Source organism: Pinus tabuliformis, chromosome 8 (genome assembly GCF_031772625.1).
Source record: "Pinus tabuliformis cultivar Carrire ecotype Pingquan chromosome 8, CPIR1, whole genome shotgun sequence".
NCBI lineage: Eukaryota > Viridiplantae > Streptophyta > Pinopsida > Pinales > Pinaceae > Pinus > Pinus tabuliformis.
In genome coordinates, this window is record NC_142294.1 from 1,689,772,206 (window position 1) to 1,689,792,168 (window position 19,963).

At 39.4% G+C, this 19,963-nt stretch overlaps 1 protein-coding gene across 1 annotated transcript in view; it reads left to right on the forward strand.

The window, feature by feature from the left end:
* Nucleotides 1–19,634, forward strand: part of LOC149242738 (GTP-binding nuclear protein Ran1A-like) — a 48,139-nt gene extending 28,505 nt beyond the window's left edge. Inside the window, exons 2-5 of the mRNA XM_089370981.1 lie at nt 18,792–18,881; nt 18,991–19,170; nt 19,260–19,337; nt 19,445–19,634. Coding sequence (XP_089227107.1) covers nt 18,792–18,881; nt 18,991–19,170; nt 19,260–19,337; nt 19,445–19,514 — 418 coding nt within the window. The 3' untranslated portion in view covers nt 19,515–19,634. The remainder of the gene's footprint in view (nt 1–18,791; nt 18,882–18,990; nt 19,171–19,259; nt 19,338–19,444) is intronic.
* Nucleotides 19,635–19,963: the final 329 nt, after the last annotated feature.

Genomic DNA, 19,963 nt, shown 5'->3' on the forward strand with positions numbered 1-19,963 from the left:
ACAAGTTCTTCTATAGCAATTAATCCAACAGGAAGATTTTCGGTGATAATTCTTTCTATTCTTGGTGAATCAGGAACACTAGGAGTTGGAGTAACAGGTTCGGAAATTTCAGGTTCTTCGCCTGTTTCACTGGCAGATGAAAAACTACCAGCAAGCTCGGAAACTGTAACAGCTTCGGGATTGTAACCTGTTTCTAAACTTTGGTAATCTGGATGGACTACCAAGGAAAATTCTCCTTCTTCAGGTGATCCTACTCTACTGCCACTAGGAGGAGTTACAAGGACCTTTAACCCTTCTAAATGACCCGGAATGTCTTCAGGAGATTCACCCCGCGATTTACGGAGTTTTCTTAACAAATCTATTCCGGTAACAATCTCAGGAGACTTGCCCCGAAGTCTACGGGACTGTCTCGGTAATTCCGCCACAATTAAAGATTTTAACTACAACACACGAAAACAAAGTAAAAAATTTCAAATCAAACCACCTAAAGTCTTCTAAAGAAGCAAACAAATTTGAAGCACACGCCTAAATAATCTAGAGCGTCAAACCACACACAAACAGTAGTCTTCCGGACCAAAAGCGCTAGTTGGTGATTAGGCCCAACCTCGCAGGATTCAGTACAGAAATGGTGGGTGGAACAGTTACCCCGGCAACCTGCTTAATGAATAGACTGGACCAAGTTCCTCCACTTTAACCGTCTCGAAGTGAAGCGAACCCCCCAGAAAATCCAAGTGAGTATAACCGACGTCTGCTCCAGGTACAGTGGGACCTTCCCTCCACCGTCACCTTGGGTAGAATCCTAGATATTATGGCCACTAAGGTTACCAATCACAACAATTACACCTGGGGGAACAGTCTAAACTCCGACAGCACGCAAGGGCAGAGTAGCAAGCTCCAATCCCCTTACCGGCTCCTTGACAACAATCCAAGGTTTACCGATAAGTGACCCCTGGCTCCTCGACAATGGTTAATCCGAGGTTTACCGTTTGTAATACGTACTGCCTGGCGTCGTTCCCAACGAGGGAGGAATGATCCCCTCACTGGTTCGGACACGAGCTCGTGCTTCTCCTTTAAGAGGAGCTTTCCCAGAATGTAACTGAAACAATTGGATTTGTTCTACTCAAGATAGACTATCTGTTTGGTTTTGTAGTCTTGGAGAGTTAAGTACTCACCTACTCCAAGACCCTAGCCTAAGCTATGTTGGTGCTTCAGAGCCCTAGAAAAATAAAGATTACTAGATTGATTTTAATTTAAGCGTTACTTTTAAGGTTGTTTCTTAAGTCAAAAGGTGATGGAAGTGAAACCAGTGGTGTGTTGACTCGACTCGAAACCACTACAAAATGCACCTAGAATGATTTATCCACTACTTTACTTTTTCGATGAATTGCTTAACTAAAAAGTTGAGAGAATGCAATCTTTATAAAAGCAACTTCTTAATTGAAGACAATCAAAGAAACAATTCGTTTTTCTTTTCCAAGCATAAAAACATAACCTCTCTTTACATGCACGAAAAAAACTCTTTTCTTCTTTCAAAAACAAAAAGCTACTTGAAACAAGACTTTTTAAGAAGATGTTTTTGTATTTTTCTTTTAATAAAGCAAATAAATCTAATATAACCAAAAATCAATCTTAACAACTCTTAAAATCTATGAAAATGCACTCATAAGCAAACTAAAGGCAAATTTACTCTAAGCAATCTTAACGAGGCCAAAACTAACAATGATTATTTCTAAGGTGTTTTACTTGATCACAATCAAATCAAGGACTAGCTTATTGCAGAACCAAAAACTAGTCAAAACAAAATTCTAATCTTTTTGTTCTTTTTGTAAAATGGAAATCAATACTTTATAAACAAGCAATTCGAAATTTGACCCAAAACAACTCAAATGGCAAGTTGCTCACACAAGGAGACTTTACGACAGGCCCAACTTCTAAGAAGGTTGACTAACCAGAGAGATCTAAGGCTGGACAACTTTCTACTATCAAAGTCACTACAAAGCCTTTCCAAAAATCAAACCCTAGGTCTAAACTTCGTTGAAAACCACTAAAACACTCAAAGCTCACAAAACTAGTTCAGGTGAAAATTCTTGACAGGGTACTAAAGGATCTGGGCAGAAAACACTAAGGAAAAACAAAATCTAAAAGCAATTTAAAGCAAAAATGGAATTTTCTTAAGTTTTACAGGAAGACGCAGGCAACCCGTTGTCACAGGTGCGGCCCCGCTCTGTGCAGACGGCAACAGCGCGTCCAAAGACGCACTGTGCAGTACTCAGAGGGTGCGTCCTTCTGGAAAAATGAAGAAAAACCAAATCTAACTAAATCTAAAGCTAAGCCACCCAAATACTAATTCTCACAGTCAAAAACCAGAAAATAAAAATGATTTTCTCAAAGCAAAGTTCATATAAAGGAAAAGACTCTCTCATTAATGGATTCCCCAGTGGAGTCGCCAATTTGTCACACGGAATGGTCAAGGGTGCGGACACGACTGACCTTCCTAGAAGTCTAAGACATTCTAATGACAAACAAGACAAAATGGAGTGATCTTTCTCTAAATACACCTTTTACAACATGAAAACTACAAGTGTTTAGGCTTACCTTATTCCAAAACGCTGTTGTTGAAGTCCGTTCTTGACGATCCGGATGAGCTCCTCCTTCAAGTCAATTCCTGCAACCACAAACAATCAAACAATTACCAAGCACTTGCATTTCATATAATAAAACATATATTCAACATGCAGACCAAGGAACACATGAAATAACTCATTAACACAAGCTATTGAGAAAAATAAACCAGTTTGTATTAATAACGAAACAAAGAAACTCTTACAACCTGGCCTTGGTGTTGTGCAAGTTCCTCCCAGGGTCCATCAAGGGTTTTCCTCTACTTTGACAAAGCTCACCCTCTCCCAAGTAGAATCAAGTGAAGACAATCTCTCCTCACAAAGGCTCTAATGGAAGACCTAAATCCTGCAGCATTTACCCAAAGAAAATGTATAGCTCCAACCTCTTCTCCTTCTGGCTCAATGCCTTTATTTATAGTGCTGTAAAGAGGTTATTCAGGTCCACTATCAATGGGATCATCCCCCTCTTTGGTGGGATAGCTCCCTTATTGATGGGATAAGTTCCCCCTTAATAGAGATACATGAACCAACTGGAGGCGCATCCATTTCATCAAACCGACCTCTAGAATGTTCTAGAAGTAACCACAAGTAACTTTTTCAAGATAAAACTCGCGCATTTTGCCTTTTACAGAGGGACGCACCTGTCCCTTAACATACAGAGCGTCCATGGACGCAGATTTTGTGAACAAGGTCAGCGTCCCCGCAGGTAAGGCTAGAGAGAACCTGCGACCCCAGAGATAAACATAGTTTTTACAAGACTTTCTCTCTTCTTTGAGTTTGAGATGGATAACAGAGGCATGAGACTTGCCTAAGAGGGTAGCATGACTGTTGATTTGAGCCATACTAACTGTAAGTAGTCAAGGTGACATTTTTTAGTGTAACAAGGGGAAAATTGGGAAGTTAGACATGCTTCTCAGCTTGCTGCAACCTGATGGAGAAGAAGGACTTCTCAATTTCACTGATTTTGCTTTGTGAACAAGGCTAGCATACCTTCAATTTGTGGGAGTGACATTTCTGCAACCCCAACTGCCTACCCATCTACTTGCCTAGCATTTTTTGTTTCTTCTTGGAGGGTGCACTTGGACTTGCAGACCCTTATCTGCCTTTTCTTTTCTTTGGCTTTTTCCTTTTGTTTTTCTATCTACTTCTACCCTTATTTCTTCCAAGGTCCCAGATTAAGCTGTTGGGAGCCTTTCTTCTCTACCTAAACTGCTTTGTCTGCCAAGATTAAACAGTTTGGACAGACTTCTTTCTCTATTCTACAACTGAAAATTTAAAACATGGCATGATCCAGATTAGGCTGTTGGACCATCCATCAAAATTTGAGTCTACATCAAGCTATAAGCACAGATTGTATTCTCTTGGAAATATGTGATCTTTGCATTATCAAAGCAGAGCATATTTGGACCTTTTCATTGCCAATCATGAAATATGAAACCTATTGGTATAGGTAGCTAACAGGGTCTATGGCATGAAACAAACAACAGAGCATAAGTTCTTGCTCTGTGGAAGGGTCTAAATCCAGCTATCAAGAGGAACCTCCTCTCCATCTCGATCTTTGGAGACTCCAGACTAATTATATAGGCTATGAACTCTCAAAAGATTCCTTCTCAGGTGTAGTTAGCTCCCATCCTCAAAAAAAATCAGACTACTATTGCCCAAGTTCTACAAAATCTCCTTCTATCATGTTCTGAGGAAGTTAAGCTCATAGGCGGACTTGGAAGCCAACCTAGGCTCTCTCAGGAGAAGGAGATATTTGTTAGTAAATGATATTGAATCGGACTGTAGGATTCCTTAATTTTGGAGTTCTCTGGGCCTCTGTTCCCTTGAGCATTTCGTTGATTTAGATTCTCCAGACTTTGTGACCAAACCATTTTGAGCTGGCTACTGTTAGGAAATGCAGACTCATCCACAAGGGAAAATTCAGAACACAACCATGGAATTTTCGATCTCTGTTCATCGTTGGAACTCACTATTGCATCTGGGTAGGTGCTGGGGAGTTTACAAGGGCCTCATCAAGGCCAATTTACTACTCTTGGCATTCTTGAACACTATATAACACTCTGCCAGACATTTCAAAAATAAAACACAGTGATTCTTGGGATGATCTGGCACTCCGACGCGTTGGATCTTCTCTCTACAAGCTAGGAAGCAGAGCTACGTCACGGAAAGCAAAAGTAGTGGAATTTCAAGGCACCATTCTGAAACCAAATCAAGTTCTTTTTCAAGCCTCTATTTGCATTCATAGTGTAACTCATTTAGTAGACTATTCAAAAGCAAAATATTCTTTCCCCACCAACTGTAACAAGGAAATACAGGGTTTCAGTGTTAAAGTCTTCGGCAGATGATTTGCCAGATTTTAAATGAAAAACTAACCGTTTATGTCAAAAAAAATAAAATGGAGAGCGGAGCGCTTAGGGTTTGACACTGCTCTGCAACTGGTAGACCTTCACAGACTATGTCATTCTGCCATTGACCTTCATGAATAAGGCAGCTACAACACAATAAGGAACAACTATCATGTAATGGAATCCCCTCAGGGGGAGGACATGATGCCTCCCCCCGCTGATACGGAAAACGGCTTACAACAGACTGAAAATGTTAGGATGGACCATCTAGAAGATACAACAACAGAGAATGAAAATACGCCAACAAATAACAACATAAATGAAGAAGCACGAGTGATGTCAAACACCTGCAAGCCGGTAGCAGTTGACAGACCCAAAATCAAGCTCCCAAGTCAGCGCATCAACACGCATATCCAGTTTATGAGGGATCATTCATTGATAGGAAAGTTCATATGCCTTTGGCCAATAGAGAAAGCTTTGCAAGGTTCGATCACAACCAAATGGAAGCCAAAAGGGCATATAATACTGCAGTTAGGGCCTAAGGGCTTCTTTACTGTCATTTTCAATTGTCTGGAGGACCGAAACAGGGTATTGGATGGAGGACCATATTTCTTCAATGCAGTAGGGTTGTACCTAAGAGGATGGATCGAACACTTTAACTTGAACAAAGAAGATCTAAGCTGGGCCGCAGTGTGGTTGCACCTTTATTCTCTCCCTCTGGAGTATTGGGATGAAGACTCTTTGCAAGACATTGGGAATGGTTTAGGTGAATTCATCAAAGTGGAAGAGGAGACAAAGTTGAATCGATACACCTCCTATGTGTGGATTTGTGTATACATGCACCTTAGCAAAGCTCTCCCGGATGTGGTAAGCCTCTACCATGATGATTATGAATGGTTACAAATAATAGATTATGAGCATGTACCATTTTTCTGTCGAAAATGCCATGCCTTAGACCATTTATTCCAAGACTGTCCCTCCAATATGAAATCCATGACCACCCCTTCAAGGGAAAAATCCGACTCCGATGGCTTCACAAAAGTTCCCAATCGCAAAAAGACCCATAAAAAGCCCTCTACCTCAGTCAAACAACCTATCACCAGCACCTCCTTGCCTTCAACAACAACAAATTTGAAATCCTACACCAGCCAAAGGTTCATATTTTAGATAATCAGAAAAAACCTGACGCCATTCCTAAGACTTCTGCCCATTCTGCCCCATCAAGCTCAAAGAAAGCCCTCACTTCTATGCAACCCACGGACACCAAAACACCCTCTCCCAGTAACATGCAGAAAAGGACTACTCAAGATATGGAGGTAGATAGCACTCAGATGCATCTCACGATTGTAGATGATACAGAGGCAGAGCAAGAAATAGTATAGCACATGGAAGAGAAACTGGAGAGCTTCGACATCGGAGATCTAGTTATATCAGGACTTGAACAGGCTTGTAAGAAAAAGGAATATGACAAAATTCCTGAGCGATAGCTAGAGAACTTAGAAGTAATTCTCTTAAGAGCACATAAGCAAAGATAATTAGGCGTCCAAATTGGTAGTCAGTGGGATGGAAGAAATATCCTCAAATATAACAAGAAACGAGGATGGAAAACCGATCTTCAGAGAACCATCCACATAGGGGAGATGCTGGTGGAATCTGGAAGATACTCCAAGCTCACCAAATACTATAATCCCCTTCCCAATCGTGAATCATGAAGCTCATCTCATGGAACATCAGAGGGCTCAACAGCCCGGGGAAGGGACAATTAATGAAGAACATGCTACAACAGGAAAAGCCTCAAATTCTCATCTTGCAAGAGACCAAGTGTAATTCCACAACGTTGGATCAGATCCTTGCCAAAGCGTGGCCAGGAAGCAAAGAAGTGGCGGTGGAAGCCATGGGAGCCTCAGGAGGGCTAGCCATTGTTTGGGATGATAGAGATATAACACTTACCAACATACATGCCAGTAAGCACTTTATTCAGGCCAAGTTTCATTTAATAGGGACAAATGTTCATGGACACTTAACTAATGTCTACTTCCCCCAGGAGGTGACAAAGAAAGTAGACACACTAAACACCCTAACTCAAATCAACTCTGAAAGATCCCACCCACTTTGGATCACAAGAGGGGACTTCAACATGATTACAAGGTTGGAGGAAAAAAGAGGAGGACGGATCTAGTTGGACTGTGAAAGCATGCACTTCAAAAACTACATTCATAACAACGGGCTTATAGATATAGAATTCAACAATGGTGTTTATACTTGGAACAACAAGCATGCATCTATTAGAAAAATTCCTGATCTCTGATAATGCAATACATCTTGGCGGGGATCTCTTGGCCTCTATATTGCCACTCTCTCGCTTGGACCATTGGCCTATTATGCTTCACTAGCAAAGAATGGGAGACAATGTTCACATGCCCTTTCGCTTTGAAGCCTTTTGGCTGAATCACCCCAATTTTCATAACCTAATAACAGAGACATGGAGAAATTTCACACCACGAAAAAATGTACAAGCTCCAATTCGACCTTTTGATCGCATGTGAAATTTTGAACCGGAGCTCCCACGCCCCTGCAACCTCACCACCTACGGCCCTCTGCAGGCCTCCTGCCTGGTAGCCCCTACTGCTAGGCCTCCAATCTTCCTCCTTGGCACCCCCGCAGTTGGGCTCTGCACTCCTCCTCTAGCTAGTGCTGCGACTGGCTCCATTTTGGACTTTCCATGCTGGGATTGACCCCTCCTAGATGCAAGACAATGAAGACCAGGCTGAGATCTTCGCCTCTCTCATTTCTAAAAATGCTACCATCTGAAGCAAAGCCACAGCTTCAAAGTTCGTCAAGAAACTGGCTGAAATCCCAGAAATCTCCCTTCCCCCTAGTCTCCCAAGGAAGGCAGTGATCTCTCTAGCAAAGACAGGTCTGGTTGGACAATTTACTAGCTTATGACCCTCTCACAAAGCTGTACATAAATGGGTGGAGCACAACTGGAACGTGAACATCCAAGGAAAAATTGCAACAATATTCTGTGGAAGGGGTTACTACACATTCCTATTTGAAACCAAAGAAGACCAGAATCTCATCTTCAGAAATGGTCCCTACTTCATGGATTCGAGAGGTCTCTCTCTGAATAGATGGTCCCCTGACTTCGACCCAGAAATGGATATACCTAATGTAGTCCCAGTTTCGGTTCGCTTGCCCCATCTCCCTATTCATTGTTGGGGAGATGAATCGGTCAAAGCCATTGGGAACACTGTCAGAAAATACATCGATAGATGCGAACCAAAGGACAACATGCATGCATGTGCAAGGATCTGTGTTGAAGTCGACTTAGGAAGGGGTCTTCCGGAAGCAATCAAGATCAAAGTGGACCAATGGACCCATATTCAGCAGTTAGAATATGAACAAATCTCATTCAAATGTAAGGTATGCCATGAATATGGTCATTTTTCTAATAGGTGTAGCAAACTAAAAGAAAATGAAATGAATGAAAATGGTGAAGCCAGTGAAGACACATGGGAACAAGTCAAAAAAAAGAAAACAAACCCCAAATATTCAGCCCCAAAACCAAAGCCTCCCCTAGAAATCCAAGTTGCAGCCTTCTCCCTCCATCCCATCTTGACTTAGCCATTACCCTCTACATCAAACCCCTTTGAATCTTTGGAGGAAGAAGACCCCTCATCCCCCCACTCTCCTCCTGATCCCCAGGAGCCCCCTCTCCCTGAAAGCCAATGCCAAGACACTATCGAATCCTCATTTCCTCTTACTATTTCCTCTCAGCCTCTTCCTGATCCTCCCCTCAATAGAATCATGAGAAGCTCATCTAAATATCATGGGGATTCTAGTGAACCATCCAAGAAACTTGGCCCAGGCAGGATATCTGCTAAGCAGCACAGGGATGAGAACACACAAAAGGCCATAGCAATGGTAACGCAGACACCCATAGAAACTTATATCCTGGGGAAGCATGACAAAAAAGCAATCAACAAGGACCAAGTGGGGTGAGCACCTCCCCGCATACTGCATATCCCGATGAAAATATTATCTTAGAACATCAGGGGACTTAGTCACCCCTCTAAGGTAGCAGCCCTAAGGGACCTTATCATTTCTGAGAAGCCAGGAATTATTATGTTACAAGAAACAAAACAAAACCACAAGGAAATGAATAAAGTCATTGAGCAGCAGAGACAGTATAGAGGAAGCATTAGTGAGGCAAGAGGAGCCTTAGGAGGAATAGCAACAATTTGGAATCAAGGTATATGGAACTGTATTTTGGAAACAATAAATCAACACTGGATCAAAACGACTCTAGAAAATAAAGCAGATCAACAAGCCATTATCATCTACAACATCTATGTGTCGCATCACTGCAAAGATAAGGATAGTTTTTGGCATGATCTAAAAGACAGTCTGGACACAGAAGAGAACACTAAAATTATTCTAGGAGGTGACTTTAATTTAATCCTCCACACCAGATGAGAAAAGGGGAGGCAGTTTTACGCCTGATCCATATAGAATACAGTTGGAAAATATCATGCAGGAGCATGATCTTATGGATGTCCCTCCAAAAAACAGTAGATACACCTGGAACAACCACAGGATGGGTGTTGGTAACATCACGGAGTGGTTGGACAAAATTCTCATCAATATTACACTTCTCTCTGCTTTCTCCATTGGATATGCTAACATTCTAACGTGCTCTACCTCCGACCACTTCCCAATAACTCTAACGTTGGAAAATCATAGGCCACTTGGGCCCATTCCATTCAAATACAGTTCTCTCTGGAATGATATACCAGCAGTTGCAGGAATTGTTTACAACTCTTGGATCCAACACGTGGAAGGCTCTCCCGGTTTCATTTCGAAAGAAAAACTACGGAAAACAAAACAAGCCATCAAAGAATGGGCTAAAACAAAGTATCAACAACCAGAGAAGGTAAAAAAAGAAATTAAGAACAATCTAGATAGTATCCGAAGAGCAATAGAGGATAATGGCCTTTCCCAAGAGAACAAATAGGAGGAAAATGAACTCTACTTACAGCTATATCAAGTTAACAGAGAAGAGGAAACAAAATGGAGGCTCAAGTTGAGATAATTATGGTTACAAGGGGATGAAAAGAACTCAGCTTTTTTTTCACAAGAAAACGACAGCCAGAAAGATAAGGAATAATGTTAGCTCCATCCTAGATGCAGAAGGTTATAGACAAAGCACTTAGGAAGCCATTCGAAGAGCTACTACATATCACTATCGGGACGTGCTAATGGAAACAAAGGAAGCAGAGGATTATACAGATTTATTGTAGCATTTCCCAACAGGGATAAGCAGGGAAATGAATGAAATTTTAAGCAAGGAAATAGATGAGGAGGAAATCAGGAGATCAATCTGGACTCTTCAACCTTATAAATTCCTGGGACCAGATGGCTTTCCCATCTGCTTTTATCGATAATTCTGGGGAATTATTAAAAAGGACTTGACAAAAATGCTCAATTGGATCCAACGAAAAGGCAAAATAAGAGGATATACCAATGCTACTCATCTAGCACTCATCCCCAAAGAAAACAGGCCATCTTCCTTTGCTCGTTTGAGACGCATATCACTCTGTAACTCCTCCTATAAAATCTTGACAAAAATCATTGCTACCTGCCTAAAGCCTTCGCTACCTTCTCTCATTTCCAAAAATCAAGGGGGATTCTTAGCCAACATAAACATAACTGATTCCATTTTACGTGTGCAAGAAGCCATCCATTTGAGTCAAACCAAAAATGAGAAAGGGTTTATCCTCAAGCTTGATCTGGCCAATGCATTTGACAGAGTGAGACACTCCTTCCTCTTGGCAGCTTTGAAGAAGATGGGATTTGATGACCGCTTTATCAACCTCATTCGAGCCTTCATTTCAGGGCCATGGATCTCCCCTCTCGTAAATGGCAGACCTGGAGAATTTTTCCAATCCTCCAGAGGTCTCCGATAAGGTTTCCCCATCTCACCTTGTCTCTTCATTCTAATGGTTGAATCCTTCAGCAGAGCATTGGACTTCAGCCGAAGGGTTGGCTTAATCACAGGAATAAAATTTGGGGACAGGGTCAAGAACATAAATCATTCACAATTTGCTGACGACAGCCTGCTGATTGGAGGGGCCTCCACCACAATAGCCAAGCACTTCAAATCTCTCCTTGACAAATACATGAGCTACTCTGGCGGAATGGTAAATAATTTGAAAAGCTACATATATGGCTAGAACAAAATAGTACAGGAGCTTCACAATATCGCCATCATCTTTGGATTCACATGCAAGTATGATTGGACTCACTTCTCTTACTTGGGCATGCTTGTAAGTGCTGGACCTTTGAGAGAAGAAATCTAGGACACAGTAGTTGACAACATGAAAAGAAAAGTGCAACAGTGGGGATCTATTTGGCTCAGCAATGCTAGTCACCTCACTCTTCTTAAGTTAGGGATATCTTCTCTCCCCTATATCATTTTTCTCTTCTTTAAGCTCCGGCCTCCTTCCACAACAAAATGGAAATCGTCCTTCACCAATTCCTATGGCAGGGGGGAAAAATGATAAAAATAAACTCAACTTGATTAATTGGAAGTAGGTGATCCAGCCCCAAGACCGAGGAGGTATTGGAATTAGATCTCCTAAATTTCTCAATTTAGCCTTTGGAGGCAAAATTGTCTGGAGACTCATTACTGGACTCCCAGCATGGTGGAAAAAAGTTCTAGAAATTAAATACCTCAATTTTCCTAGACAACAGCTTCTTGATCGAGATATCCCAATAGAGAATCCTCCAAAATTTCGCGATTATGCAAGAGAGAAATTCCACTAATTGCTCAAAATACTCCAAAAATCCCCAAGGGAGGTGCAAGCATCAATATTGGAGCAGACAGAATCATTGGTCAGCAGCCAATAAATAGACATGGGGGGGTCTACCCTATCCTTTCCTCTTTTAAAAGAATAGGCATTCATTACCTGGATCAGATCTCCCAATGGGATCCTCACACCCTTCTTTGGTTAGGTTGGGCCTTCCCAACCATACCCAATAGCCTTAACACAAGTCTTTTTGTCGTTCAATCCCTTTTGCAAAGTATAGCCCCTTTAAAAAGGAACGATCTTGATGTGTTTCGTTGGGACCCATCCGGATCCTCTTACACCATCCAAGCTACTCACCATTATATTTGCAACATCAGCTACCCCATGCCAAGTTGGCACCACCGGAAGGTATGATAGAATATTAGGACCACATGAAGACCAAGAAACCCAAAGTATGATAGAATATTAGGACCGCTTGAAGACTCCATCTGATGCATAACCCTTTGGAGGCTAGGTATGGAAAACAAAGCACGTCTTTTGAAATACACCTCTTAATGTAGCTTAAAAGTTTGCATATCATTGTCGTATCATTCCGTCTTCAATGACATTAATGGTTGCAAGAAATGAAAGTCATTCCATGTGTTTGATCTACATGTCTTTCTCCCTTCCACTTGTTTATTACATAGCTTAGAAGATGAAGAGTATTACCACTTGTTTATTTAAGCTATTGAGGTTGTGACCAAGATGAGCTTATGACTAACCAGGCACGATGCAAGGCATCCTAAGTGGGATGAAAGATGTTTGATGATATGTATGTAGTCAGTACACTCCTATGCATTACACCTTTACATTAATCCTTTCTTTTTATCTTGCATGTACCCTCACTGCTTGTCAGATTTGGCTACCTGCTCCCATTAGTCTCTTAGATATTTCTTGACAAAGCAGGTGAAGGAATTTCCTTCAACCTGATTTCTTCAAGGCTCTTCATAGAAATTATAGATCTAAGAGAAGGAGACGTGGAATCTCACTATCAAACTCTTGAAAATACTTTGCATGTTCGAATATGTCCAAACAATTAATCTACCACTCAACAACGTTTTCAATCTTGGAAGACTCAAGAAAGATCACATATCTAGAGATTATAAACTTCTTATTCACTTCATCATAGAGATGGTATGCTTTGGAGGTATGAGTGCCCAAAGAAGATACATTTGTGATTCCTTGCACTGAGTTTTTTTATCTGTTCCTTAGTATGAAGGCATAATATGAGGAACCAAAACACCTGAGATGCCTCACTGAAGGAAGGTGGCCATACCACATTTCATAGGGAGTCTTGTTTCTAATAGCAAGGGTTGGACACCTATTATTTATATACACAACACATAGCATCACATCAACCCAAAATTTTATGAACTTACCATGTGAACTATGCCAAGTTCATAGTGAAAGTAATACATTCCAATGAACTATGTGTTGAAAAAAGCAGTAAGAAATTCTCAATTTGATTTTTCCTTGATTAAATTGAAAAAATTCAAATTTCCACATCAACAGACAACTTGGATGATGTTAAATTGTGTGAATTAACTTCGAGAGAGAAATAGAGTAGGTTTGTGTCTTGTGATTTTGATTAAAACTTCATAAGTAGTTGCAACTCTACACCATAATTTCTACAAGGATGCTGGAGGCAAATTATAGAATATTTGTTAGTAGAAAATATCCCTACTTAAAAGTATCTATGACAACTTTTGCGAGAAGAAGATGTTGAAGATAAAATATTGGATTGTGGAAGAATTAGTGACAAAATTCACAAGGGCAATAGTTTTGGTTGCAAGTGTGGATGTAGATGGATTAAATGTAATTGTGTAGTAGACAAGTCACAGCTACTCCTTTGATATTTGTCGATGATGTGTTACTATTTGGTAGATTGACCTCTTTTGATCATTATCTACACTCCTTATGAATAATAATAAATCTCATATGATTTCTGCTTACCGAGATGATGCATTAGTACTGGATATTTATCATAATTTTGGTGTTATCTCCACTGCATTGGATATAGATTTTGAAAATCTTAGATTTATGCTCCAACCTAATTGTTATGGAATTAAGGATTGGAGTTTACACAGAGAAAATCCACTGTAAACTTTTATCATGGGCAGAGAGGTGGCTCTCCCTAGGAGGTAAGTTGACTCTAGTTCAAGCAGTCCTTCAGAGAATCTCTATATATTGGCTTCATATTTTCGCTCTTCTTAAGAATATCAGTAAGTGTATATTTTTCACTTCATCTTGGCATGAGACAATGTGTCGTAAAGGACAGAGTGGGCCTGGTTGTTGTTTACTATGTATGGAGGCGATGGATAGCCAGACTCATCTATTTCTTTGATTCTCCTCAGAAAAATCATTTTGGAATGGTGTATTTAATATGTTGCATTTAGAAGCATATTATAACTACTCTTTTGTGGTTGATTGTATTCAAGACTGGATTATTGAATATAAAACATTTGGACCACTTCCAATATACATTGGGGTTTTGACCCAAACAATGCATTATTGTCTTGAGCTCCTTTGTTGTGATACATCCACCTCCATCCTTGTCAAAGAAGCTAAAAGCCTCCCTGAACTTAGACATAACCTACATCCCATATTCATTTAGTAGATAAAACCCTTCTCTCATTTTTTGACCATGCCAATCTACCCTCCATCCCATATTCTCTCATGAGCCCTATGTAAACCACCATTTCATTCAAGGATGGGGATTTTGAGCGTACTCTAACCATATTTGTTAGATACTTTCCCCCTTTTCTTGCTTATTCATTCATTGCCAAACACTATACCACTAGTTCTAAGAATCTTGTGGATACTTATGACATCATTTTACATCAGTATGGCCACCTTTAATAGGTATACAATAGATTCAAGACATGACATATAGACACATGAGTATGTGACTTCATTATATCTTATGTTGGATTAGATCACTAAAAAATCACTTTTTATATGATTAAACAATATGGTTATGGTACTTTTCTTTTTTATTCATTTCAATAATTTTTAGCTCTAAGATCCCTCCTTCTTCACCTTGTTTCTTCAATTTAGAGCAAGTGGGTGGTTGGTTCATTGGTGGTTGGTTGGTTCATATCAATTAGTGAGTAAAGAGATCAACTACCTCAAATATAAACTATGGGGAAATCAAATTCTCATGGAGTAGGAATAAGTCACTCCTTCTTTAATGATTGAAGAAAAAGAAACTCAAGGAAATCAGCACCAATGAAGGAGAGACACTAAGTCCAAATGAAAAGATCAAAGAAGTAGCATATAACCCCTATGCCACCCTATATATTGAAACTAGGAGCCAAGATATCTTGAGTACAAATATTATGCATGAAAATAATCCATTTGTGTCTAAAATCATTGCTAATATATCAAAAAGTATACTCCCTAAGATTATCTTAGAATCCCGAGGTGATTTTGTGAGGAAGAGACAAATTATGGAAAATATCATCCTTATACATGAAGTTATCCCCTTTAGTATGAATAATGAGGAAACCTAGATGATCCTTAAGTTGGATATGGAAAATGTCTTTAATTGTGTCAAGCATAGCTTCATGTTTGGGTTCCTTTAGAAATTTGGGTTTAATACAGGATTCATTGCTTGGATATCCACATGTATCAACAATTTGTTGGTTTATCCTTTATGCAATGGGTTCTATATGCATTTTTTTGTGTTAGGACTTTTTTAGGGTTGGCCCTTATCAACTTTCATGTATATCATCATGGTAGAATCCCTTATCTAGAAATGGAATATAAATTGTTTTGATAGCTTATTTCAAGTATGTATGATTGGTGGAATCGAGTCATTCATAAGAAGAATCTAGGAGTGTGACATCATTTCCTTGATCAGGTCATAAAAGTTAGAAAAGGTTCACAAGTCTAGAGGATTATCAATGTTGTTTTCCCTCCTTAATATTAACTAACTTTATTTCCAATAAATAATGAGCATATCAACATTTGGCATGAGAGTATCATGGGGAGGACTCCTTTATCTCAACATTAAAACCTTGTCACCCCTAAAAAATTGTGGAACACCATGGGTCGTCATATATTTTGTTTCGCTTTACATATCTAAAGAGGAAAGGCTGTGATTTCAAATTCAATCATCTAATCTATTTGTTGCAGGTAGATTTAAGCCATATTTTAAGAAAATTGAATTCATCTTTAGCCATTTCCTCCTTCACACAAATGGCTAGGGTTTGAAGTATCAACCTATATTTTAAAATGAGATTCTATTAAGACCCATCTAATATTTTGTTTGGATTTTGGGCCTAAGCTTGATTCAAAATATATTTTGAGGAGGCTAAGAGGGTTTTAAAGTTTATTTATAGCTTCAAAATTGATTTGTTTTTTTAATTTATGGAGCTAACTCGATTTACTTACAGGCTTAGGAGTTTTAGACACCAAATTCATTTGAAAATTTTGTCAAATTTTATTCAAGCTTTTCATGGGATTTTTGACGTGGTTTTGATTCAGCTTTTGGAAGTACTCTGGACATTGACTAAATCACATTTTGGGGCTTGTATTAGCATAAACATCATGCATATTATGCTTCTGAGGTTTCATCGATCTTGAGGATGCAACAATGTTCAATGTTGATTGCTTTAAGCATATGGAGGAGGATTAACTAGATTTTCCTTCATAAGTGAATATTTGCCACTAATGCAACCAATGTTTTCGCTAATGTAATAAACACAACACTCCAAGAGAGGGTATAAGGATTATTTCCACGTATAAAATCTTAGTTAGCACAATATGAATTATGTAATTCCCCAACACCACAACCTGAACAATGAGTGACGATACATACCAAAACATGTATTGCAATAAAATTTATTATGAAAGTGTAAGCTCCCCAAGAAAATATCATATAGAAGTAGGATAAAGCATTTAATTTTGACGTTTCCTTATCCGCATTGGCTTTTGGAAAACCTACAGTCAAGGTGTTTGGATTTCTTTTCTGGCCTCTAAAGTGGTTACGAGGAAAACGAGCCCCTGGCCTCGCCAAACATCCGGTTAAGACCACAATCTCATGATGTACTGTCATAACCCCATTTCTCAAGAAACATAAGGTTTTACATACCCGGGATTACCCTTTGGAATTATATTTACAATTTCCTATGATTCATTTACCTTATGTCACTTTATGCACGTCAATTGTCATACAGGTATGGTTTAAGGGATTGGTGTACTGCTTTTTAACTTTAATAAAAATCTCTGTAATATGGTTTGGACACATGTTAACCACGTGACAATAGTTCTGGGGGTAACTTTATGTTTTCCCTTTAGCCATCACGTGGCACCCCTTATACATTACTGTGAGAATTATCTCCTCCTCTGCTTCGTACTGTATGAGGCTGGTAGGCTGTCTAGTATTTTCGCGCTGCATCAACGGTGGAGGGAACACTTCGTAATCCAATGGTGGCAGATCGTCTCCGCGGCCTGTTGCCTAAACTAACACTTGCCTTGGGTGATGGGAACATTTTTTTGGGAACTTTCTCTATGGCTTTGCTCTAGTTAAGTCCATGTGTTTCATCTTGGAGACCCTAGCTCGCAGAGCCTGTTCAAATACTGGAGGATTCATTTCCAAAGCCTTCAGGTAGATAACCGTACAATGTCTTGTTCCTTTTGTAAGCTTTTGGCTATGCGTTCTTTTCGATTTACTGATAGACTTCTCGATTATGCTCATGAATCATGTGTTTGTGGGTTTATCCGGCAACGGGGTCCTCCTACAGCACTGGAACGAGTGATGTTCATTCGTTGGCTGAAGTTTTCTTTAGTGGTAAGTTTATTGGCAAGCATGAGGATAAATTCCTTGAGTTTTTGTTTTACTGTGGTTTGCATTACTTCTATTGTTGTCTAACATGTGATATTCGGGTTGCTCCTTGTATAGATTAGGCACCCATTCCTCACACGGCCTAAAGACTAAGGAAAACCCCACCCCCGTTCTGTTCTAAGTTCCAGGTATGGGGAATCCTATTGGCTGTGGCTATGTCTGTTTTGCTTTAGAGTTTTTCTTGTGTTTAGAGGAGGATAACCCTCTAGGTCACCTTTATTTTTTATTGAACCAGGGTGGGGAGGGTTATTTGTTCCCTCCAGGCTCCAATTACCATGGACATGACAAATGTAATTTTAGACTGTTGAATTTGGTTGTCCGACTGCAATTCCTCTGCTCGGACAATTGTAACTTTATATATATTTTAACACACACCTGTTCTTATTTTGTTCACAACATATTAGGCTCCTTGTTTACTAGACTATAATTTATTGTGAGGGTATACTGCTCTTAATGACATAATATTTTTTCCTCGTTTGTGCTTGTTTAAAGGTTACCGGACCGCGGCCTTTCTGTATAGGAATTTGTACTCGTTTTTGTTTGATGATTTCATAGTATTGCACAGCTTTTATCTATGTCACGTTTTTTGTTTGGTTTAGTTGCACATTCCTATACAGTTTATATGATGTTTTATGTAATTGAGTGAAGAGGTTCTTATCCCCTAAGCTTACAACCTCCCTCGTTGAGAGGGTCCGAACCCTGCCCCTCAATTACAGTGTTCCTTTGAATTAATTCCTGATTGCTTCCAGGTTATTAATACTTGTATGCTGGAAAGAGTTAAAACTTGGACAAGATAATAATCCTACCAGCCTGCTGTCCCATTCTATTCCAAACCCAATTTTCCTTTTTGGGTGTTCCATTTGGCTTAGATAATGTCCACAGAGCGGGTCTCCAGCTGCACCACTCCGCTTTCTGGCCTTCCTTATTACAAAGGAAATGCTCTACCACATCTTAACACAACCTGCAATAATCTCTACCTTATATTAGGGTCGATACAATTTGCGGCAAAGTCATTACTAAGTAACGTTGATCTTGAGTTAATTCCATTCACTAGTCTAATTTCGGGTCTACCTAAGCATTTATTTGTTTCCTTCTTATTTACTGATTGGGATTTTGTTCGTTGTAGTATTCATGGGCAATGTGAAGTTGTCATGTTTGATGTTACTACACGATTGACTTACAATAATGTCCCAACGTGGCACAAATATCTTTGCAGGTATCTCTTTTACAGAGGGGTTGGATCTCTAAGTAGAAATGAAGGTTCCTTAATTGTGTGGTGGCACAACTGCTTGAACCAATTAACTAAATATCTTTGTGAATTTTAGGGTGTGTGAGAACATTCCTATTGCTCTTTGTGGAAACAAGGTTGATGTGAAGAATAGGCAAGTGAAAGCTAAGAAAGTTACTTTTCATAGAAAGAAGAATCTTCAGTACTATGAGATATTTGCAAAAAGTAACTACAACTTTGAGAAGCCATTCCTGTACTTGGCACGGAAGCTCTCAGGGTGAGCCTTTAATCTAGTTTCTGATGCTCCCTAATATGAATGTTATATTAAAAAAATTGCATTGATTCTATAATGGGTTATTTTTATAGGGATCCAAACCTTCATTTTTTGGAGTCACCTGCTCTTGCTCCTCCTGAGGTTCAGATACACCTTGCGACCCAACAAAAGTAAGTAGAATGCTAATTTCTTATTATTTTTTGTTAACTTTTATTGAAATAATTTGTTCCATTTCTAAAAGATTGAAACTTTGGCTTACAATAGTTTATGTTGTCACGTACGAGGCAAAACTTGTAGAAGCTGTGGCCCAACCCCTTCCAGATGACGATGATGATGCTTTTGAATAGCTTTGTTAAGATGCTTTTGCATATTTAGGGATTGGCGGATTCAATTAGTTTTGTATCATTGGAGTTTTCTCTTGAGTTCCGACATTTAATTCTGATTTGTATTTGGGGCTTAGAATAGCATTATCGCATCTCTCTATATGTGATTTGGGTACTGTGCATATGTTTTCATCGGTGGAGTTGGCTAAGCTATCTTAGTTCAACTCCATTACAAAGCTATTTTTATATGCTAAGATAGTTTTTTCCGTTATATACTCTTGCACATTTTGCACAAGAACTTTTTGTACTCTTCAAATATTTCAAGAATGCTCAAGTGCCTTTCGTTGTGTACTGTTGGGGAAATTCTAGTTGCGATGATTGTTGCTTGTAATATATTATGGCTTGTTAAAACTTTCTCTGAAAATTCTAGCTATGTTTGAGGATTTATTTTAACTCTGAAATTGGTTTACATA